The sequence below is a fragment of the Stegastes partitus genome, unplaced genomic scaffold, assembly GCF_000690725.1.
Source record: "Stegastes partitus isolate 25-593 unplaced genomic scaffold, Stegastes_partitus-1.0.2 Scaffold429, whole genome shotgun sequence".
Lineage (NCBI taxonomy): Eukaryota > Metazoa > Chordata > Actinopteri > Pomacentridae > Stegastes > Stegastes partitus.
The window spans coordinates 213,597-238,259 of NW_007578160.1; the positions used below are offsets into that span (position 1 = coordinate 213,597).

At 40.0% G+C, this 24,663-nt stretch overlaps 2 protein-coding genes across 3 annotated transcripts in view; both read left to right on the forward strand.

Moving 5' to 3' along the window:
* Positions 1-5,215, forward strand: part of tfcp2l1 (transcription factor CP2-like 1) — a 13,956-nt gene extending 8,741 nt beyond the window's left edge. Inside the window, exons 8-16 of the mRNA XM_008286061.1 lie at positions 327-430; positions 822-873; positions 1,000-1,093; positions 1,297-1,387; positions 2,071-2,146; positions 2,575-2,596; positions 3,076-3,218; positions 4,341-4,392; positions 4,509-5,215. Of these exons, the coding sequence (XP_008284283.1) occupies positions 327-430; positions 822-873; positions 1,000-1,093; positions 1,297-1,387; positions 2,071-2,146; positions 2,575-2,596; positions 3,076-3,218; positions 4,341-4,392; positions 4,509-4,546 (672 nt within the window). The 3' untranslated portion in view covers positions 4,547-5,215. The remainder of the gene's footprint in view (positions 1-326; positions 431-821; positions 874-999; positions 1,094-1,296; positions 1,388-2,070; positions 2,147-2,574; positions 2,597-3,075; positions 3,219-4,340; positions 4,393-4,508) is intronic.
* A 1,707-nt stretch (positions 5,216-6,922) lies between these two features.
* On the forward strand, positions 6,923-23,615 carry LOC103360346 (sterile alpha motif domain-containing protein 9-like). Of its 2 annotated transcripts, none has more exons than XM_008286063.1 (4): positions 6,923-6,942; positions 17,738-17,799; positions 17,888-17,952; positions 18,201-23,615. In XM_008286063.1, the coding sequence occupies exons 3-4, from the start codon at positions 17,929-17,931 to the stop codon at positions 22,716-22,718; spliced, it is 4,542 nt and encodes a 1,513-aa protein (XP_008284285.1). In that variant the 5' UTR covers positions 6,923-6,942; positions 17,738-17,799; positions 17,888-17,928; the 3' UTR covers positions 22,719-23,615. The 2 variants fall into 2 exon arrangements, with proteins under 2 accessions (XP_008284285.1, XP_008284284.1); XM_008286062.1 differs by lacking the exon at positions 6,923-6,942 and adding an exon at positions 9,636-9,795.
* The last annotated feature ends 1,048 nt before the right edge of the window (positions 23,616-24,663 follow it).

A 24,663-nucleotide genomic window follows, 5' to 3' on the forward strand; every position in this document is an offset into this window, starting at 1 on the left:
AAAAAAAACAAGGTAGAGAAGGCAGATAAAAAATAAAAATGTAAAACAGTTAAACATTAAAAAAGCTGAGTTTTTAAAAGGGACTTGAATGTGTTGAGGTCAGAGCGGTGTGGGATGAGAGATGGAAGGGAGTTCCATGTAAAAGTATCTTCTTTTAGTGAGCTAAAGAGGCCAAATGTTTCTGTAGAACTTAGGGGAACTGGGAAAATCACTACAAACAACAGTTTCACATCACATAGAGCTACTGCATTTTAACTGATGCAGCTTTAATATTACATTTTTGACATTTTTGTGTAAATCCATTGTTCATTCTTTTTTCTGTCAAGTGTTCACCGTGGCCTGATGCCCTAAATCTTACCAGCCACAGCAGCAGCAGCACTCCATCACCAGTTTACCACAGCTCACCAACATCCTGTGGTTTCGCAGATGGGTGAGTCACCATTGACACCACATGTCACCATTTGGATTTGCACAAAGCCTGTTTATTTTGGTTAGCAGAGCTCTGCAAGAAAACTGCAGATTAATATCAAGGTGGACTAGAAGGGGCATTGGTTTCTCATTGATGACTAACGACTAAAACATAGATAACTTCACTAATAATTACACAGATCTAAAACCAGTTTCTAAATTCAGTTTTCAAGGCTGAGGCTGACCACTTTACCCCAGGTGTAATACTAACAGTGGTAATAGTGCCCTCTGTTGGTGGTTACTACAAATATACAACACTCAAGTAAAACTGAGAATTTCTAACAGTGATAGAATAGACAAATGTAAAATACTCACCAATCTGCTCTTTTTCCCTCATGTGTGTATTTTTCTAGCAACTGTTCTCCAAACCAGCAAGGGGAGCTGTTCACGTCTGGCGGCTCTGATGTGAGTAACAGAGAATGTGCAAAATGTTGATGTTGTTCTCTGACTCCTTTTAGATCACTTTTTGGAGACAGTGGATGCTGTGCTGCTATACTCATTTCAAAGACTCTTCTTGTTTTTAACATTTAGCACCTTCTGCCGTCGTCCTCGCCGCAGGATACACAGCAGTGGCTTCACCGTCACAGGTTCTCACCTTTCTCAAGGCTCTTCTCCAGCTTCTCAGGTATGGGTAAAAATGATCACAGAACACTCGTTGGACTGCATGGAAAAGCAGGATGCACAGAATACTTTTTGAGTGAACCCCCCCCCCGAAAAAAAGTGATTTCTGTTGATGTGTCCATTCATCCCAGCATCAGATCAGGTGGCAGGAACAAAAAGTGTAGAGCAGAGCAACAAGCAGAACCAGATTTTGTGCTGTTGTTGCAGGTGCTGATCTCTTGAGGATGAGCAGAGAAGATCTGATTCAGATCTGCGGCCCAGCGGACGGCATTCGCCTCTTTAACACCATGAAGGGAAGGTGAGACATTGTAGGAGTTGTCACTTTTCTTGTATGTAGTGGCTACTGCTGTTTGATGCTAGTTCTGGTTGTAGAAAAATGGATACAGGGATAGAAAAGTTACTGCTTTATTACACAAAGCAGGTCTATGTGCAACCTTAAATAAATCCCTACAGACGCACACAATTTAGGGGTGAAAAAAGGACTGACCACAGATTAGAGGAATATTCATCTATAGATTTATAAACAAATTATTTAATTAAACAAAGGAAAAACCAGTATTAAGAATCTTAGTGAGTTGTTGGGCCACTGTATGCCAGCAGAACAGTAGACTGTCTGTCTCTGAAACTCTACTGGAGGGATGAGCTGTCAAACATGTGCTCAATTGGGTTGAGATCTGGTGTCCATGAAGGCCATAGCATATGGTTCAGATTATTGCAATGGCATTGCCCTCCTTCCTTTAATGTGTCATCTGTCTGCATGTTCTGCAAATATAGATTGCAAACTGACATGGTTGATGCAATATACTCTGAAGTTAAAATTGTAATAAAGACATTGACAAAACAGAACCTTCCTGATACTTGCATCTAAATCCTGAAATTCAGGGTTTACGTATACAACAGGGCAAAAAAGAAAGGTCTTATTATGTTCGTCAGGCATGTTCTTCAGCTCGTGGTATTACAGTCTCTGCTTATATCTTCCAGGTGTATACAGCCCCGTCTTATCATCTATGTGTGTCAGCAGCAGGCCAGAAATCAACCTCCCATTAAACAAGTGGGTGTAGACAGTAAGTGTTCATACTGACATTCTGACCATATACACATGTGCACATAGACTTACTCTATACATTCTTTCTTGTCTATCTTTACAGTCCACCAATGTAATTAATTGTGACCATACCTGTTAGGCCATAGCATATGTGTTTTTTAGTAACACTTCATTTAATGGGGTATGTACAAGATTGGGGCTACAAGGTGGTTCGCACCGTCGCCTTGCAGCTTGAAGGTTCCTGTCCCGGTGAGGACACCCAGGATCTTTCTGCATGGAGTTTGCATGTTCTCCTCGTACAGCATAGGTTCTCTCCAGGTTCTGCAGCTTCCTCCCACAGTCCAAAATCATGTTGAGGTTAATTGGTGATTCTAAATTGTCCGTAGGTGTGAATGTGAGTGTGCTTGGTTGTCTGTGTCTTAAGTGTAGCCCTGTGATAGACTGGTGACCTGCCCCTCATGAGTATCAAGGAGTCATTATGTCATTTTTAATTTAAGTTAAAATGTAAAATCTCTGTTCTGTGTGTGAGACCCTTATGTTGATACAATCGCCCTAACTATGCCTTTACACAGAGTAAGAGTGACCTCTGGCACTGCCTTGGAAAAGTAAAATAGCATTAAACTGCTATCGGGGTTGGTTTGGTACTGCCATGAGGCCATTGTAATTGCTTTATGAATATTTTTCTAGACCTCAATTACTGTGGTACAGTTTGGGCTTGTCATTAAACATTTTTAATGTCAAACAGTGCTAACTTTACAACAAAACAAGATCATCAAATGATGGTTAACGACAACAGTCAAATAGCCTGAAAGACTTCTTCATAACAGCTGTCAGTCTTATTTACACCCCTTCAAATGAAGTGGTACTGTTTCATAAGTCTGTATTTAGTCAGGATAGTTTCACTTAGAGGTAAGCCTGTTTCTTTTCTGTCCTCCCTGCAGTCTACCATGCTCTGTACCTGGAGGAGCTGACATTGTTGGACCTCTCTGAAAAGATTGCTATGCTGTACAGCATCACTCCACAACAAATTACACACATCTACAGACAAAAGCCCACTGGGATCCATGTGTTAGTCTCTGATGAGGTATCCATCCAGCACTAACTCCTCTTTTCTTTGAACTATTTACAAGTGAGCTCTATTTGAGGCATCAGGCCTGTTAATGCTCTTCACCTGAATTAATAGTATATGACTTTAGTCTGTAAAACTGGAGTTACATTCAATTAACTTCTGGTGTGCCCTTGTCCATACTAAAATGAGACGACAGCCACATAATCACTCTAAAAAAGCAGGCTCTCTTCAGCCTCCTTCATGTTTATTTCACAGTCGACATTCTCAACTGAATTGCTCCATTACAACTGTCCCTTGTGTAGTGTAGAATTTTACAGTGCTTTGTCAGAGTTGTAGGTAGGTGGTGTGCTTGAGCTGCAGTGACTGGAGTGGGATGGATGGAGAAAGAGACAGGAACTTCATAGAACTCCACATTCTAGCAGAGGCAATGGTGCTGACTCACATCTAAGCTGTTTTTAAATCAGGAAGGGCTTATTTTTATGGAAAACCTTATGAAAGTGTAACTTTGACACATTTAGGGGTTTAATCACTGATCAGACAGGGACTTAAAGTCATATTTTGAATTCAACACCTGTGACATTGTATTTTTACATTGTTGTATTATTACTTCTTAAACCTGCAGTGTTTCTTCCACTTCTGGCAGTGAGAGTAATTAGACAAACCCTGTCAATACTTCCTGGAAGTTGTTTTCTTCTAGTTGCTGTGAATGCAACAGACGTTCAATATATGCAAAAACCCTGCACTTCAGCTTTAAGTGAGTTAAATTCGAACAAGGAACATTTGAGGACTTTTTCCACCACTGAAAGGCACAGACAGTTGGATTTTTTTTAAAAGATTTATGCTACATAATTAAAAATGAATCACAAACACAAAACTGGATAGTCTTGGATGTGAATTTTTGTGATATTAACAGATAATAAAGAGAGCTTTCATAGTTGCTCAAATTAGGTTTATGAGGCATAACTTAGCTTTTGTTGATGTGAGGATGAGAATAATCAGCCAACACAGGACAAAAGCTTACTATGACACACATGCACTATGACAGGGAGGATTGGGATTCCTAAATGATGGGTCCATGGTGCTATAGATTGCTTCAGAAATCTGCTGTGCTTATGCTGGTCAATGTTTCTGTTTCAGATGGTGCAGAACTTCAGGGAGGAGGCAAGCTTCATCATCAGCACTATACGGGGTAATTATTGTTACAAACTCAGTTCACTGTTTGATATTAAATGTCTGTTCATCCTGTGTAGCTTGACTACTGCTGTTTGTGAATGATGTGTCTCTGCACTGTTCTCTGTTAAACAGATGAAAACACTGATGGCTACCACATAGTGTTGAAATGACCAGCGGCAGCTCAGGAGCTTCAAACTTATAATGTGAAATTGTACAAATTGTAAATATGTCTCTCTACACTACAGTGTGTGACATTCACTTAGGTTAAGAGCACAGTGAATATTATTAAGCTTTGGTTTCCATGGTGATTTTATGGTCTGTTTAGTTTTCTTTAATTCTCCTATTTCATTTATATTTCTGTTTAGTTACTGATATACATTAGATATGCCTGTAATTCCTTGTAAACAGTGCTGTATTACTCCTTTATATGTGGAAACATTTTTGATGTAGTCTATAAATGTTAGTGAATGACTTTCAAAATAAAGAAAAATAAATGTCAAACATCATCATAGAGACAAAATGAAAGGACAAATGAACAAACCTATATGATGTTGTTTTAATAAGTGTGATGTCCTGGTGTCCCTGCTATTTGTTTTCCTGGTCTACATATGAACTGTTGAGGTTTTCTGTGTGAGGAGGACCAACGTTGCTGCTATAAGGCTTCATATTTTCTAGAAAAGGCTTCATGCAATATGTTCACAGTGTCTCATGTTTGAGCACAGACGTCTACTGAATGTCACAGCAGCCAGTTTAAACAGGGACATCAGGCTGAAGGTCAGATCTTTGATTTTTGACATTGCTGTGTATTTTACCTAAAATAAAATATGTAGTTTTCTTTTCTTCTGGTTTTAAGTGGACTGAAAAGGAATGGGAGGATGTCAGATTGCACCATCAGGATTAAGATATGTTTAATTCACTGTGAGGAATGGCCTCTGACACTAAGCCCTGGGCACGACACCTCTAACAGTGTTTTCTTTGGTCAGTATTTCACTAGGTCCTTACATGCCTGCTCAAATGAACTGTTTGACAAAGGTGTACACTCTGATCTCTCAAAAAACTTTGCTGTCTGCTTGTAATACCTTTTTGTTTTTTTCAATCTTCCAAAAATGCTATACTAAGCTCGAGTGTTTCTCTGCTCTCTTCCCAAATTTATTGATCTTTCAAGTTGTCATCCTTGAAATCACAGCCCAGTTTTGGTACCATTAACTGTTTGAAATATTTTTTCTTCAATAATCATTTAGTGTCTTTACATCCAGTAAAAAGAAAAGAAGCCAGTCTTTTAGCCTCACCTTTTCTTTTCTACATCTGTATCAGAGCTGTACTAAGTTACTGCTGATGTAACATGGGCCAGCTTCCATAGTGCAGCAGCCACAAAAAGAGCAATATATTGCTGATGATCTCTGAGTGTGATTGGTTGCTAAAAATATATCGACAACAAAGAGACATACAAGCAAATCTTGTTTTATATCTTTAGGAGCCAGAACCAGTCAGACAGGTTAGATCAGTAAGATGAAAAGAAACTTTTGGCGCACAAAAACTAAAAGATGACAACAGAATTTAATGAATTCTATTATGCTGTTGTAGAAAAGAGACTATGTGAAAGTAAAGCAAATACATACTGATATACCTTGGTTTCTCATTTTAAAATGAATATTAGTAATTATTTGATGCAACTAGTACAGGTACAGTTATCATTGTAGTTATTGTGGTGACTACAGAAGGAGAGCCATACCTGGCTAGTCAGATTATTCATTAGAATGGTCACATTCATATCCATTAGCACATTCATGTTACTGCTGCAAATATCATGCAGTGAAATTGAATAATATTCTAGAGAATGTTATGAATATAAGTAATTAGTGACGTTAATTCATGTACGTAAATGTGCACAACTCTCTTTGGAGATGCTTGTAGGGATCCTGCTGCTGTTTTCAGAGGACAAACTTCTGCAAACAGCTGGAAGCAACAAACTAAACTGCAGCTCCTGTTAACACTTTGAGGTGTATGTGCACCTCGGTCAACTCAAGGTGCAAGCTCTATCTTTGGCTCTCTCTGTGATGTTTATAGATGGGAAAGCTAAGTTTCAGTGAGTGAACTTGGCCCACTAGGGGCACCACTGGGTACAAGTTGTAAAATAATAAGTTGCTAAGTTTTAGGAATGTACCTGTCTCTCTGCCTGACTGCTGTAACAACTACTAAAAGGCTTCAGCATTCACAAATAACAAGAAAGGATGCAGGTATTGCTTGGACCAGGTAGTTTCTCATCAGGGCTCCTCTGGTCCACTACAGCACAGGACTGTGTGTTTGGGTCACCAACAAATATTGCAAAAAATAAACTAGAATGCAACATGGTATGATACAACAACCAGTGTGCAGGCAGTATGGATCCTGCCGCTGTGTGAGGCTGTAGCTGGTTAATGAAGTTGAAGAAAAAAAAGGCTGTTAGAATTGTGAGGGATGACAGAGAGGGGTCGCTGCCCTCTGTGGGTAAGAGTAGGGACAGTTTCCTCCCTATAAACGGCCAGGTGGCAGTAATCAGGGCCTCTTTGTCTGGATCCTGGTTGAGGTACGGTTGAAATGTTTGGTGTGCAGATGTAGTTTAGCTGTGTCCTGGTGATGATTCATGTCCTGTAGCTTTCTGTTGATGAGCTTGTGTCTGTTTGCAGGGCCAGATAGCCAACCAACTGTCCATATGGGTGCCTCCTTTAACTAGAACCTCTGACGGAGAAAGATTAAGCACTGGACTGCTGTTTTGCCTCGACCAGTGTGTCTGTACTACCAGGCCTGGATCACTGGTGGCAAGCTAAATTCGACTGTATCGAGTGAACTGAACCAACTTAAATTAACTTTGTGTTATAGACCGTGGTATTTTGGAGGATTCACCTCCTTGCATGCAGCATGGCAGGCCTAATGTAGGTGGTCTCTTGAGTGTGTTTTATATTTGCTCCTCCTTGCAGTGTAGTTTGCAGTTTAAATTGAAATCTCAGTTGTCAAAGTGTGCTCACGTGGTGATGGCGATTGGGGTACGTGATGGTATCTCCCCGTGGTAAGTTCCCTGTTTTTAATATTTTCAAATACACTTTTATTCTGGAGTTGCCTTGTAGTTATTCATTGCTTTAAATTATTAGTCACGAATAAAAGTCTGTTTTAAACTTATTATGGTTGCTTCTCTTTGGTACTCCAGCAACATAAAATTTTCTTAAATTTTGTTTTGTGAACCGAATGCACGTCTCTTGCTCCCGTTGAACCTCTTAAAATTTGTTTTGTGGCAATACGTGTAAAGTTGGGATCTGCTACCTGTTGGTTTATTGAGACATATGTTCATTCTGACTGTGTAGCGCCGCAGAATAAAAGCAGATTTAAAGAGTTCGACTTGGTATGTGAAACTGAAGCTGAGCACCAGCAGGGTGTAATCTGAGAGGCAGGAGGGCGGCGCTCCTTTCAGTATGCTCTGGCACACTGGTAGCTGGTGTTAAGTGACACATTTGTTTTTAATAGTTGTAAGACTGACTACATGCAGCAGTCGTGTGTGCAGTACAGTTTAGCTGAATGAGTGTTGTGTTGAAGCTGCTGTATTCTCGAGTTGTGCTTACAACTAGCTACAAAATACTGCAAAGATGGTCCAATTCACCATGACTGTGTAACCCCTGAGGGCTATGCTGTCAAAGCAAGATTAATGAGTTAGTATGCAATGTTGAGCCTAAAGTCAAAGTTTTCAATGTCATGAAGTTGGCTCTCTAAATCACCATGGCAACTTATGTGGCAGAGCTCACCTGGTCCAGGTTATGTTTCCAATTTTGGATTTAAATCAGCTGTAATTCCGCATTTCACCAGTTCTTTTCCTGGCACGATGCTACATTTATAAACCTGTTGAGCTGCATGTTACCATTGGCACTAAAGGAACTCATGCAGTTACAGTATTGCACACTGCATGTGTTACGTTGTCATGGAAACCTACATACATTTAGTTGGTGATGTAGAAATCACATAAATCTGTTTGATTCTGATTTGCTGCTAAATCCATTTACAGTGCAGCTGATAGAACACAGATTAGAAAGCATTCCACTGGTATTTACACAGAGAACATCCAATCAATAACACTGATTTCACATTGATTTGGCCAAAAACTAAAGGGGTTTAATGTGTTCCTTCATTATGGGACAGTGTTGGAAAAGCATATTTCAGCTCTGTCCACTCCAGATATCTCCATCTAAAGGCAAAATCTAGTTTTCGTTCAGCACATTTTTTTCTGTAACCAACTCAATATCATGGGATATGTCATAAAAAAATAACTACATTTTCCACCCACCCCTATGTACTTTAAGGGCTGGTAGCGTTACTGTTTAATACATTTTGCATGGCTTCATTAAATATACCTAAATTATCCTACATAAAAATCAGCTGCTTTGGAGGAAGGCACTGAGTGTGTTTTGTTTTTGTTTGTTTGTTTGTTTTTAAGCTTGGATTTATTTACATAGAGAGAGAGAGAGACTGACTTAGTGAGCCTGTAATTCCACAAAGCTAAGACAGAAATCTAAAGTCAATACAAAGAAATCTGCAAAATGCACGAGGTTGTATTCAAAGCTGAGAGAAATAAAGATTAGCAGTTGGAGAGACATCCAGTGGATCTTAAACATCTGTTTTGTCGTGTTAAAGACGTGATCCTGTCTCTTAAAAAAACAAACACCTGGACGGGGACAGAGCAGGTGGGATTCAAACTTCACATCAGTGGAGGTGCTGTTTTCACCCCATAAAATACTTTGTTTCCAGCAGCAGTCCGGCACCGAAACGGACACAGGAGACGCTTCGAAAAGCTGGAAAGCCTGGTGCGTCATTGCGCAGTCAAATCTCAACAGCCAGACAGGAGACTGATATTTTAAATATCTGCGGGACTTTCCGAGGATGTCATATGCGTTGCCAGTCGCAAACATACGTCCATAAACTCGCTTCGAGATCACACAAAAAATGGTAAGGTCCAAGTCCAGAACCGCTTCAGGACTCGTCACGTTTAAGGTTGTCTTCAGTGTCCTAGTCATTGTGTGATAGCTGTCAGTACGCTACTTACACATATCAAAAAGGAAACCCTAGCGGTGAATTCGGCGTACTTAGTTGTCCAAAATGTGCTTTTTGTAAAAGCATTTCACTTTGCTGTCGAAATGTGTTGACGCAGCTGATACATTGCAGAACAGGAATCAGCCTTTCACAAGGTGTCGCTGCTGTGAATTCACCAACACACACTCAGAGCTTTGCTTAGGTTTCATTTCCTCCGAATGACCACCGAGTGTCTTCCTCCTCTCGAGCTTGTCTCCTCTGCGGATGTAAAACTCTCTCTCCGTCTTTTCCCGTCACATCGGTCCTGCTTTAGGAAGCTCAGCATTAAACTGCGACGAGAGTCCTCGAGGAAATGTGTCCCCAAATGGTAAGTGTTGTCTGTGTTTACGTTGGTGCTAATGGGGATCCTCATAAACGAAACCAAACTACTTCTTGGTCATCAGTGTGAAAGAGTCAAATCATCTTAAATGGAAAAAATACAAAATCTTCAGTTTAATGATGCAGCCTGAAAACCCACATCCTGAATGTGTTTTTGTTCTTGCACGACTTGGAAAGTTCTTGATTTGTGTAATCTCTACATGTTTCAGAGTTGAGGTTACTGTTTCCACTGTGAACCTACCACACCCTTAATCAGGTATCAGGTACAGAATTCTAGTTACATGTAGTCCATGGGCCAGGCCAGGTGTTGGTACCATCTCAGGTGACCAAACCTAAGTGGTACTAAAATGTACATTGAGTTAATATCAGTAAGATGTGATCGCCTTTCCACACTGGCAGCTTTATCACTTATTTGTGAAACCGTCACATTCACCATATCCGCGGTATTGCACATTTCATTTAACCCTCTGAGGCCCACAGTTGCAAAATTGCAGCATTTATGTAAAGCTGTCCAGCTGTACCTGTTTCTGACCGAATGTAGACAAAGACTACATATCCCAGCACCCCACACTGTCAACTGGGAAAGTAGAATACTGTGAGACATACCACATTTTCAATTGCCCCCCAAGCTCTCTCTTTTGGAACAATTTCAACAGCTCTGTCCACTCCAGATATCTCAATCCAAAGGCAAAATCTAGTTTTCTTTCAGCACATTTTTTTCTGTAACCAACTCAATATCATGGGATATGTCATAAAAAAATAACTACATTTTCCACCCACTCCTATGTACTTTAAGGGCTGGTAACGTTACTGTTTAATACATTTTGCATGGCTTCATTAAATATACTTAAATTATCCTACATAAAAATCAGCTGCTTTGGAGGGAGGCACTGAGTGTTTTTTTTTGTTTGTTTTTTTTAAGCTTGGATTTATTTACATAGAGAGAGAGACTGGCTTTACACAATTTCAACAGTTTTCCGAATAACTATTTGACCTGTAGTATTTTTTTTTTCCTTCATCCTAAAGATGTTTAGTGACAGACAACTCAAATTATTTTTTTAAAAAGTTGTCAAGTGGAGTCAAGCTTTGAGATCCCAGAAGCAGCCACTAACAAAGAACACTGGCTCTGAGTGAGCAATATAAAAGACTCTATGATCAGAAATGCTGTGCTGTAACCATGATGATTGAGAAAGTAAATTTGAAATAATGATTCTTAAAATATATTATGTGATTTAAACCAATGATTTATACCGTCTAACTGAGCTAAGATGATTTTTTGTAATCTTGATTTAAGAGCACATGAATGAAGGTGAAGAAGTTTATGTTAAAAGAGCAAATAAGGTGAGTGTCCCTAAGACAGATAGGTCATATGAGGACACTAGTCACAGAGTGATCGCAGAATGAACTCAATGTTAAAGAAGTTGATGGTTCCTCTTTTGGTAAACAGTATCTGTTAAAAAGCGGAACTAGGTGTTGGGCTGAAAGATGAAACTTTTCGTGACTAAGGATATAGAGTTAGCGGCAGCTAGAAATGTGTGTGTGTAATAATGAGTATGTGGTAAGAATAAATGGTTACTGAGCGTTGGGGAGAGAGCCAGGGTATAAAAATACATGACAGAGCAATATTTGTCGGAGATCGCCTCAGACGGAGGAAATTGTGGCTGCCGTTCTGACCAGAAGACCGGAGGATGCTTGCGGGACTTAGATGAAAATCAAAGTTCTTATAACAGTCTTCGGTTGACTAAGTGCGCTTTGGAGAAGTTGCGACGGAGCTGTGGCTTCACTGAAGAGGAGCGGCAGAACCCTTTTCTGTGTTCTGCCAGAAGAAAAGACTTTTCTTCCTTCCCAAATTGGACACAAAAATCAACTGCAGTTCTGATCAGAGTTGGGACTTCTCATCTCCCCCTGACTGGAGGACTTTGCCTGTGAAACGGGACCTTGTACTGGGTTGCTGCGTCACTGGAGGATGCTCTCTCCAAGCTCAGGTCAGACGGAGCTGAGTTGATCAGCCAAGGCCAGGTTGTTCAGCTCTCTCCCTCTCTGAATTAATTATTAGGTCATTGTTTTTAGTTAAAGTAAAGCTCAGTTTTATAATCTTAACATCGGCCTACACCCATTTTGGTGTCTGGGTTTCTTCAACTGATTTTGGACGTTTGCAATGTGCTGAATCCAGGTATAACTTTTGATTTTGCTCAATATGGTCAAAATTAGGATTTGATAAGAGATGCAATTTATCTTTGTTCACCTGTATGGTTGTGCTCATCAACTTTTGAATCATGAAATTTTACTTCTAAACTCAGATTTCATATGAGAAGTACTAAAATAAGTAAATCACTAATTCTAAGAATGTAATTGATTTTGTGGCAGATTCTATGTGTCAAAATTGAGTTGGCATAAAAACCGGACTTGTTGCAGAGAGACGGATGTTGGTTTTGGATTCGGCGTTGCAAAATTGTCTTGGATCGGTTGGAAAAGCCTAAACTAAAATATTTTTTAATTACTTATGTCGTAAAAAGATTATTTTAATCAATTAGTTTAATCAAATGTTGAAATATTGTTGAATGAATAATCAAGAGCTGTTGCTTTGCCCCTGCTAAAGATTCGCAATAAATATTTAATCTTACATTTGAAGTTTATTTGGTTTAAAATTTTATTAAGTCATTTACAGTATCTGGTGGTAGTAAAAAGTTAGGTGATTGTGTGCATAAGATCTTATAGTGGTTCTTAATGGTTATTCTAAGTCAAAAGAGAAATGGTATTTTTAAACAGATGCCTGAGGTTAGTTATGCCAACCCTCTAAATCTAACCTAGCAACTTACCAAGTGCTTGATCCATTAAGATGAAAGCTGCCACTAACAGGCGTGTCTAATAGAGTGATTTGACTACTGAGGCTACTTAGTTGAGTCAACTATTAGAGGAAGCGGGGTAGACGTCTGGACTAAGGCAGTTAGAAGCTAGGTGAGTTTCCTCGACACCAGCTAAAGCAATTCTATAGAATCCTATTAGTTCAAGGGCCTGTAGGCAGTTAGAGCTTAACCCTAGTAACGGAGAGCTGGACCAGTGGCCCTGTACAGGGCTATACTGTACCGGCGCGGATCAATAAAGTATAATACATGTGATTATTAGGGATTTCTCTCAATGTTACACAAATGCAACACTGGGCTTTAATGGGTGCTGCTTATTTGCACAGAAGTAAATTCATCAATTGTGCAATATTGCAATATGCAGTGTCCAGACTCTGTGTGTGTGTGTGTGTGTGTGTGTGTGTGTGTATATATATACACACACACACACTATGGGGTTAAGGTTTAAAGGTTGACCCCATTAATTTTGTATAGGATTAACAGGTACTGCACATCAACTGCATGCAACAAGTGTGATGTTGGTTTGTGCATCAAATGCTGATGTGTAGCTTGTGACGTTTCTTATTTTTTTGTAATGACGAAAAATCCTATCGAATTCAGTCTTGTTGCATTGATGGGACGTTTGGCTCAGACCCTGCTCCTTTCATCGTGGGGCATGTCCATGAGACGACTGATAACATATATAGAGCTGTGAGTCTGCAAGGGCTACCGTATCAAAATGCAAACTAGAGACATAGCAAGTTAAAAATACCAAAAAGAATTGGTCACCTCCGGTGGTACCAACACTGGAAATTTTTGGTCGGGGCCCATGGACTAATTTGGGTGGGTTGTCTGAAACAATGGGCCTCTCTATTGGCTGATTATGACGACAAACTGAGCAGCATTTAAATCATAGGTGTGGTAGCAGAGCTGCACTTATGACTGCACCAGCTACTAATAAGCTATAACACAGACAAATTTTTTTGGGCTGTGAGCACAAGATTGACTGTAGGCCTTACCTGACATTGAGGTGAGCTGGGTAGTTTCCTGCTGTTGCTCCACTCCCGTCTGTCATGTTGTGAAACTGTTTGGTTGGCCACAGTCTGTTTTACTTAGCAATAGCAACTAATTACTTCGGGGGATAATGTCATCAGTCATTTCACATAATTGGCCTCCATCAATGGAATTGTGTTTGCAGTAGCATGTCGGACTCCTTTACTCCGCTTGCCTTGGCATCTTACAGTATATCAAAGTAAGTACATCTCTGTGCAATATCACCTAAAAGTCACAGTAGTCACGCAGTAATCAGGAAGTGTAGAATAAGCCATAGTACCACTAATCAGAGCTGTAGTGGTCATCGTCTTGATGGCAATGACAGTGCACTTCTGGAAAAACAGACAGGCAAGTGCTTCAGATTTGGCACGAAGGTTATCAGTGGAAGTTGCATAATGTCAGCCTCTACCAACAGTGTCCAATAAAACAAAACAAAAAAAAAACACCCTTATGGACTCTTAGGGGCAACATTACAAAACAAAACTTTGCTAAGTAACTTTAGTATTATATATACTGATAAATATTGGGTGCATATTCTTCAGTCAGATGAGACCAAGATGATTATGTTTGGTACCGATGGGGTCCAGCATGTTTGGCCAGGACTACAACAGTGAACAGTCATGAGTGTGGAGAGACTGGTGTTACAGCATGTCAAGGCCCATATTCCACCAGGCTTTGACCAACAACAGTTTGCCTACGGTTAGAACAGATCTACAGACACCATCTCCATTGCCCTATATACCGCTCTTAACCACATTGAACGGCCCAATACATACGTCAGGATGCTGTTCGTTGACTTCAGTTCTGCATTTACCTCCATCAGCCCCAGCCGGCTGATCAACAAACTGCAAACACTACAACTTGGAGTCTTCCTCGGTCTGTAGATCAAAGACTTTCTGACCAACAGACCCCAGCATGTCAGAAAGGGCACATCCTCCACCATCGTCCTCAACACAGGTGTTCCTCAGGGCTGTGTCCTGAGTCCAGTCCTTTACACACTGTACACCCATGACTGTGTTGCCACCCACAGCTCCAACACCCTTATCAAATTTGCGGATGACACAACCATCGCGGGGTTGATCAGCAACAACGAGGCACCATACAGGGAGGAGGTCCAAGCACTGGCGGCCTGGTGCAGTGACAACCACCCCAACCTCAACACCACGAAGACAAATGAAGTCATCACAGACTTTCAGAAGTCAAAGACCACGTTGCACTCAGGCCCGAGCATCAATGGGGAAGAAGTGGAGCGGGTTATGAACTTTAAGTTTTTTGGAATGCACATCTCAGAGAATCTGGGCTGGACTGTGAACACCACCCACATTGTCAACAAGGCCCAGCAGCGCCTCTTCTTTCTCAGAATGCTGAGGAGGAACAAACTCCCTCCACCTCTGCTGAAACACTTTTACCGCTGCACAATAGAGAGCGTCCTGTCTTATGGATGTATCGTGTGATATGGCAGCTGCATGGCATTGGAGAGGAAACCACTTCAGTGGGTCATCAAGTGGATCAGTGCATCATTGGCTCCCCACTCCCACACCTAGAGGAGATCTACTTGAGTTGTCTCCTCCCGATGGGCTAGGGTTAGTCTCCTCCGAAGATCTGGAATGACCCTGCCCACCTGGGACATTCTATTTGCACCCTCCCCTCTGGCAGACTCAGTCACCAACAGACTAAAACAGCTTTTTCCCCATGGCTGTAAAGAGACTGCTGCTGGAACCATGACACTCCCAGTTTACGGCTCATTCTAACAAATGCTCTTTTGCACTTTTAATAGAGTATTATGTTATATTTCATTGCTGTTTTACTATGTATATCATCTTTAACTTTTTTTTCTTCTTGTGACCTTATTAGCTGCTGCAAAGATGATGCCAAACGAAATTTCATTGTATTTCTTGTATGATGACAAAGTGTTAACCCGATTCTTTAGTTGGAAGCCCAAGAACAAACCGGAGAAATCTTCAGTTCACAGATGTAGAATTTATTGAGGTCACAGGTAAAGTGAGGCAGCACTCTGGGCTCGGAGTGACATGGCTCTTGCGAGAGCTCTATCAGAAGGAGCCCCAATATCCAGAAATGAATCACATTTATCTTCTTGGACTGGGCCTGCCCCGAACAGAGGTTGGACTCGTACAGTCTAACCACTGTTCACTGGAATGTAAACAGGAACTGCTTGGATTGAATACAAAGTGTGTGTGTGTGTTGTCCAAAAGATGTGTATCTGAAGTAGCTGATAGAATAGACGAGTTTCCGCTGTATGTAAACCAGTTCTAACCGCCCATGTTGTCTTCAAGGACGGACATTCTGCTCAGTTGAAAAGTGCAAAACAGCATCAGAGGTTCAGTGGAGAAATACAGATTCAGAATACATGATAACTCGAAACATAGCCAGTTATAACAAAAGTTTTGTCTTGTGATGAGAGTGAAGCACCAAGGTGAGAGTGTGATGATTTGGGGCTGCATGAAAGCAAAACATGTTGCAGAGATGACATTTATAGATGAGTCAGTACAGGATGAATCAGCAAGACTCATCTTGGACTAGCTGACAAGATGAGTCCCAGTCTGCAAAATCTTGGCAGAAAAGTAATCTTACCAAAGTCACACAAGAGTTTCTAATGAAGAACAAAGTGAAAATTATGACCTGGCCAAGTACACAGTTGCTCATAAAGTTGGAATAAAATATATATTTTTACTCTTCTCATGAAATGATTGTGACAATGCCATTTATTCTTGATGGATAAAGTGCATATCTTCTCAAAACTTTTTTGATGTCACAATATGGATACAATACATATCACAGTAAAAATTAAACCACAATTAACTTTTGCAAACTGTGTTTTCAGACTTAATCTAAACTGGAGTTATTGAACAATAGGATTAAGAGTTTTGTTTTAATTTTTCAACCTTCGTCCCTTTAACAGGAAACACATATTCGAGGGGATTTCATGCATAAGAGTGTCCATTATTACTCTTTAAATGTCCCTCAGTCACTAATGTTGAGTTTGGCCACCCCTGACACGGATCAATGCGTTCAGACATGGTGGCATACTGTCCACCAGCTGGTTGATGGTGTCAATGGGCAGGACGTCAAACTCTTCAGTCAGATCCCAAAGTCAGAACTGGTTTCACCTGGTAACTGGGAGTCAGTATGTAATGATTGCACCTGGTCACATTGATTACTGATGTGTAGAAATAGAAATTAAAAAGAGGAATGTGTCTGAAAACAAAAATGATTCCAACTTTATGGGCGATGGTGTCACCTGACCTGAATCCAACAGAACACTTTTGGGGTATTTTATAGAGAAAGGCAGAGCAACACAACCCATCCAGCAAAAAGTAACTGAAAAATAGTCAAAATAATGGAACAACATCCATCCATCCATCCATCCATCCATCCATCCATCCATAATCTATATATTGCTTTATCCTCTGTAGGGTCGCAATGGCAGAACATCTCCAAATATCCTCCTCCTGTCTTCAAAAATATAGGTTTACATAGATAGTATTGAATGATAAAAGATTTTAATCTTAGTTGAGACTTCTGTTGCACTGAGTTACTACTATGGATCCTGTATTTTTAATACAGTGAATCTAAACGGTTAGTTTTTGATTTTACAGAACACTAAATACCGTACTGTTTATCTTGGAGGATGCAGTTATTGTAAAGTGATACAATGTAGAGTAATTTGGCAATAAAGTTATGTTGGGCTGTACTCACATCTGTTGTTTTCTGTATAATGTCACACCCTCCTGAGACCGGCAATCAGTTAAGTTAACAAATGACAAATGGTGACCATGAACTAAAAAGCTCCACCAGTAAGACAGCATGCTCTAGACCAAGATCCTGGAACTATTACACCTAGTCAGTACATCAGATTCCTGAATATTATTATGTTACATTTGTGACTGACAAGTCAAAATAGCAAACAGAAAAGGTCTTACTGCCTGAAGTATTGAGGTTCAATACCTACTCCTACATATGCGTAGACATTTGTCTGGTACATCAGTTTAATCATTTTTCTTGTTTCTTTTGCAGCATTGATGATAAAGATTTGTGAAGAGTGAGCCAGCTGTCATGGATAATAAGGAAAAATTAAGGTAAAGCAGAAACCTAAAATTTTCTGTCACTGTCAGCACCACGGCCACTTCTCTGTTGTTAACATCTCTCTTTAAATGACTTTTATAGCATCAGTGATCTACATTTGTAAAGAAGAAACCAGTGCTGTTATGGCAGAGCAAAGTGAAATGAAGGTAAGTAAAAGTTAAAGTATTCAGCATTTTAGGGGAAGATGACTCTATACCATCATTCTTAAACAACAATTAAAGATCAAGCTAACAGAAATTTGTCAAACCTCTTCATTTTTTTATACACTTGAACTTAAGCTCAAGTTGTATCTTATTATACTTAAATACTGAAACATTTAATATGATCATTAAATAACTAACTGCACTAATTAAAGTTGAAAATGAAAAAAAATTAACAGCAATTTTTATTCTAGGGTGCTGAAGAGGATCTGCCACCTCACATCAAGGACTGGAGTAAACATCACGTGAGAGAATGGGCTCGCAAGTTGAATGGTGTGGGTGAAACAGTTGCTGGCAAATTGTTTCAGCAAGACATTTGTGGGCCCAGTCTTTTGCTTTTAAATAGAACAGACTTGAGTGAAATCAATGTAACTTTTGGACCAGCAAAACTTCTCATTCATGCCAGAGATGAGTTAGTGAAAATAATGAAAGAAGAGCCAACAAGCTCCGCAAACCAGCCTGGAAAACCCTGCAAGCCTTATCCATTTTGTAGATACCATGATACATTTAGATACTTGGAGAGCAGCATTCTTGACATTACAGAATCAGGTGCTTCAGACTTGATTGAACCTTGCCATGAGTATAAAGGTTTTTACAATACACCTGATGACGATAAAATGAGCAAATTCACTGCTGAGGTTATTCGCTTTGCAGCTGCCTGCATGAATAGCCGCACCAACGGCACTATTCACTTTGGAATAGGTGACACGCCAGACTTCAGCCATGGTCAAGTGTTGGGAGTGGTTGTTCAGGACAAAGAGGCTTATGCAAAAGAACTAAAAAAGGCCATTGATGGTCATTTTGAGCACAAACACAAAGAGGCTGCTCAAAAGTGCATCAAGCCTCCTCGATTTGTTGAGGTTCTCAATAAGAACATGACATCATCTGACAAATTTGTTATAGAAGTGGACATAGTTCCTGAGTCCACGATCTGTGAAGAAAACCTCTACCACACTTACACTGTAGACACAAGAAAAGCAAGGAAAAAATCCAAAGTTAAAGAAATGGAGTCGCAGCCTTCGAAGTGTTTTCTGGTGCGAGATGGTGGCAGCAGCAGTGATCTTCTCAAACCAACCACATCTGCCAAACCTAAGACAGAGTACAACCAGTTTGTTGACAGTGTGGCTCAGCGATCACAACTCCGAAAAAAAGCAGAAGAGAAGCACCTCAGTGTGATAAAAAGCAGTACTCAGGGTTCAAGATTAAGTCAGATGATAACTGGTGGCTCCTCATCTTTAGATAAGTCACACTTTGAGCAGTATGTGATAGTAACTAACAAATCACATTCAAGCCAGTTTGAATCAATGGGATTTCTTGTAGAACTCAACCCTACAGCTGTCTTGGACTTTGATCCTGAATCAACTAAACATGGATTACAGTGTCACTTTAGCCAGCAGAGCACAGTCAGTGTCCACTTACCAGCACGGTATAAAATCACGGAAGGAGTTGAAGACATTGCAAACAAGTTGAAATTAACTCGAAACACCAGCTGGGTATGCTGCAATGGAGGGATTGAGCACGAGGTGCCCTCAGACATTGACCAGTGGTTGATGGACAAAGGCGCTTCCATCCGAGATGTAATCTCTTTCTTGTGTCGGAAAGATGTGCTTCCAAACAAGAGATTCCTAGTCGTTTTCATACTTTTGTCAACAGTGAGCCAGAAAATGGATCCCCTTGTTGAGACTTTCAGTACATTCTTGCAGGAGCTCAGAGGCACAGATCAAATCCTTTGTATATGTGACAATGAAAATGCCTTTACCTCGTGGAGGGACCTAATTGAGTCTCGGTGTGGAATCAACATCTCAGGTAGATGCATATATGAGCTCAGTTTTGCAGAGGTCAATGGCACTATTCTTAGTCTTTGGTCGAAGAACCGCAGATTGAGCCGTTTCCTACCCTGTGGTGGGGGAAGCAAAGTTCTTCTAGAGAAGAAAGATGAGCGAAGCCTGGATACCTTAGAGATCCTGTGTGTTAACCAATGTGAAGGAGGAAATGAGGACAAAATTGTCATAGAGGAGAACTTCTACAAAGGAGGAAAAGTGTCATGGTGGAATTTCTATTTCTCAGAGCAGCCTGGATCCACACCGTTTATCAAACGAGACAAATTTGACTACATGATGGAAACAGTCTTACCAGACTTGTGCTCCCTGAGAAAAGCCTGTGTGTTGCTCAATCTCATGCATGTACCTGGATGTGGTGGGACAACTTTGGCTATGCATACTTTATGGGCTCACCGGGACAGATTCCGTTGTGCTGTCCTCAGGAACAGCAATGCTGACTTTTCAGAAGCAGCTGATCAAGTGGTCAAACTTTTAATGTATGACCATCAGGAGCAAGTACCAAGGGTCCCTGTGTTGCTGATGATTGATGACTTTGATGAAATGGAAAAAGTATTTGACTTGCAGCAGCTCATTGAAAAAGAATGCGCGCAGAAAAAAGTTAAGTCTAAGTCGGCACAGGTAATTCTCCTGAACTGCATGAGATCGGAGTCCTCAGAACTGCCTGAACCAACTACAGATACAGTGTTCATTGGAAACAATCTTTCAGAGAAGGAACAGAGAATGTTTGAGGAAAAACTTGTAGAAATTGAGAAAACACACAAGAATGCTGACACGTTCTATGGTTTCATGATCATGAAGAAGAATTTTAAGTCAGAGTATATTCAAGGTGTGGTTCACAACACTCTGAAGAGCTTCAACATGAACCAGAAACCTGCACAGCTCCTGGCTGTGTTAGTACTGCTGCATGTTTACTGCAAGGGTGCCTCTCTCTCTGTTTCTCTGTGTGAGGAATTTCTTGGCCTTCAACCAAAACCATTTTGTGGAACGATTAAAGTTGAAGATGGATTTGGGAAATTTTCCGCTTTCATTGCCGTCTGCTCAGTGGAGGGTAAGGTAGTATTCAAAGCTGTGAAAATCATCCATTCAAGTATTGCAAGCAACTGCTTGAAGGAGCTTACAAAAACACACAACGTGACGAAAGCTAATATTGCTGACTTTCTGCTGACCACAGACAAGCTTTATGAGTGCACACAAGGAAAAGACAATCTCCTGCAAGATGTTCACCACATTTTGGTAAAGAGACATTATTCAGCAGAAGAGGAGTGTAAGTTCTCTCCACTTATTCAAGGCATTGCAAGTGAAACGCCTGGACTGGAAGAGATGGTGCTAAAAAATGCATCAATAAGATTTGAGAGAGATGCAATTGTCTCTCAGTTACTGGCCAGGTACTATTACCTCACAAAGAAGGATTTCTCAGAGGCAAAATTTTGGGCAGACAAAGCAAAAGATCTTTCCAAAGACAGCTCCTATATTGCAGACACATTAGCACAAGTTATTAAGCATGAGCTGAGGAATGCCATTGCAAACTACAAGGAAGAGCCTATCAGTCCTGAAAGTCTGAGCACATCTCTCAAGCTGGCACAGTTAGCAATAGAAGCATTCAAGGAAGCACAGAGCCTTGCAAAAAAGGAGTCAGTTCAACGATTGCAAGTCAAAACAGACAACTGCCCTTTCAATACAGCAGGGTGTCTGGGAGAAATTCAGGTCGGAGTACTTGTCATTGACATGCTGGCGAAGACTCCCATATTTGCCTTTGACAATGTCCGCCATGACATAATGAGCCAGGTTCTCTCTGGAGATGTTAAGCTTCAGAACGTAGCAGCAAAAGATCCACGGAACAACAAAAACAGACCCTACTATGCCATTCTAAGACAGTTTGAGGATGTACTTTACAACCTCAAAGACAGGATGAAGGTGAACTTTGACTTCCTTGAAAACTTTTATGTGAATCTGGGCTCCAGATTTGGAATGAAAGACATCCGTGAACAAGTAGCCCAAAAGGAGCTTCTCAGATGTTTCATTGTGTATGCAAAGCTTTTCTGCAAGACGGATTCTGCATCTCAGTTGAGAAACAAAATGATGCATGACGCGCTGAAACTACACCAGTCAAAACAGTTCCTGGAGAAGGAAAAAGCAGATACCTATTCTGGGATTCTGAATTGTCTTTCAAATGACATCCCAACCGAAATGATGGAGAAGATTGCCAGACAGTATCTTTTTGTTTGTGCACCTGACCATAGCCCAACCACAAAAGAGAGAATCAACTTCATCTATGCCAATGTTGTGTTAAGTTGTATCAAACTGGAATCACAACAACTTCGGCCATACCAGGATGTAGTGAAGTTCCTCTGCCAAGTTCTGCGTGAGCAAATTCCATTAAATGACAGTTTGTCACTGTTCTTCATTGCAGTTGTGTTGTTGTGGCCACAGCTGTCCGGTCCAGATTGTAGAAATCTAGGAAGGTACATCTCACAGATGAAGACCGCTTATCACGCAGTGATGAAGGAAGTGTACAATGGCAAGAGTCCCATTGTCCATTTCCTCTTGGGGAAAAAGCAGGGCTACGAACGGCTGGTACCCATTAGGGAAATGAAAAAGTGCATCATGGTTGGTCAAGAACAGTTTGCTGCCATGTGGGGAAATGGCCAAATATGGAAAGAGAGGAAGGTGGAAGACCTCCTTTGCAGGGTCACAGGTGAGGTCAAGCGGGACTTCATACTGGCAGATACATGTTCCCCAGAACTGAAGGTCGAAGTTGCTCCAATGTATCGAAGTCAGATCAGTGGGTTCGCAGAGGGGTCAAAAGTGTCATTCTTCATTGGTTTCTCAATGAGAGGCCCTCTAGCTCTTGACATTGAGCTTAAACTTTAAAGAACATACTATATTTTAAGCTAAATATGACTCCACCAGGTTTATTCAAACTTGAATTACTTGTAGCTTATTGAGATGTTGTATTACATGTTTTGTGGTTATCCTTGTCACTGCACTTAACATTGTTGACACAGTTTTTTTCCTGAGAAAGGAGGAAAATAGGTCAGTAAAACTTAAATCAGGCCTCTTAAGCATGCTTTCTTTTGCACTCACTGTAGCTGTAGCTCACGGTTTTACTGTAAATAGGATATTTTTTATAAAATGAAAACTGCAAAGTTAACATAATGAAAGTGTCATTGAATGACTGATTAAATAATAGAATTTTGCAGTTATCTGCTGGATTATCAGAATAAATGTGATCTATGACCAATTTCATAATTCAGCTCTATGTATTAAAATAATCTGCCTTGTAAATTTTACAATACAATTACATTTGAATAAAACGGTGTGCTTGCATTGGTTCACAATATTTAGTAATGTATGTAATCCTGTGTGTTCCATTGATGATACAACTAATTTGTGTTAAGTAAGCTTTGAGTAGAAATTAAAAATAATCTTGTAAAAGCTTTTTTTTTTTTTTTTAAATCAATATAACATATATTTTATACAACAATAATAATCATTCACACACAGTGTCTAACTTCTAAATCACACTCTCTGACTTGTATGGAAAGGTTGATATTTGTGTTAGATTTTTGTTTTTTAGTACCTTATGAATGTATCTTAAGTTTGAAATGTCCTATTTTTTTTTTTTTATCTTTTAGCATTACATTTTATGTTACTTTTGTGATTTTGCTCAAACAGTCTGTTTTGTACTTTTGCATTCCACCAAAAGCAGCAATAAAAACTGAGTTCTGTAATACTTTCATTTTCTAATAAAGATGTACTGTCATGTTATTTGTAAGAATTTATTTTAAATTCCCTGCACAGACACACACAGATACATGTCAACATGCTGAAAATCACAAAAAATAAACTTTTGCTTAGCTTTCTAAATGTATGCATATTGCATGGATATTAATTTAGTTATAAAAAATAGTAAAAAAAGATATGTATATGCATTAAAAAAAAAAAATCAGTATTGCACACAAGAGGGCGCCATAAGGTCAGAAATGATAAAACATTCATTGACGGATTATGTGTTTAACAAGAGATAAGAGGTAAGCGATATAAAACTTAGTGATATGTTGTGCTCCAGTGTCACCAAAAATCATGGTAAGGATTCATCATGTCAAAGCAAAGAAGAAGTTGCTTTGGATTCTATGCCTCTGACACTAATCATATGAAATTAATGACTGCTTTAAACATGGACATAAAAATGGTTTTTAAACAGTATGTTTGAATGTAACATATGGCACCACTATGCTCATTATAGTTTTATCGTCTACAATTAATATGTATGCACATTCTGAAAGTAAATAAGTAAAAAAAGCTCTTCACAGGTTTCTGATCAATTTTAGAATCTTGTCCTTTCTGGTGCTCTTAAAAAGACAGATGGTTGTAAGTGAACCTACAGCTGGAGGAGGATTGTGCTTGCAAGAAAACAGTTCCATGGTCACCACACAGATAAACTCCCTAGTTGCTGGACAATACACAATGTAACTTACAGTGTCACCAGAGGCTTAAATTGCCAGCACGGTAATGGTGCCCTCTTTTATCTGTTTCTCATGTACCTACTACTGCTGCTGTATGCAGACTTGCGTGCACATGCTCCTGACGAGGTGCTGCAGATGCTGTGTTACCATGTGGGTCATGATGATAAGTGAGGTGTGGAGCCTGTTACTGAATATGCATCTTGCTTTTGTTTCTTGTCTCTGTGAGTGTAGGTCAGGTCTAGTTTGTGTCACACTGATGTCAGATCAGCAGATGGCTCAACAAGTGACAAATATCCATGAGAGATCGTATGCCTCACTTTAAGCAAAGACAATACAGAAACTAAAAACTC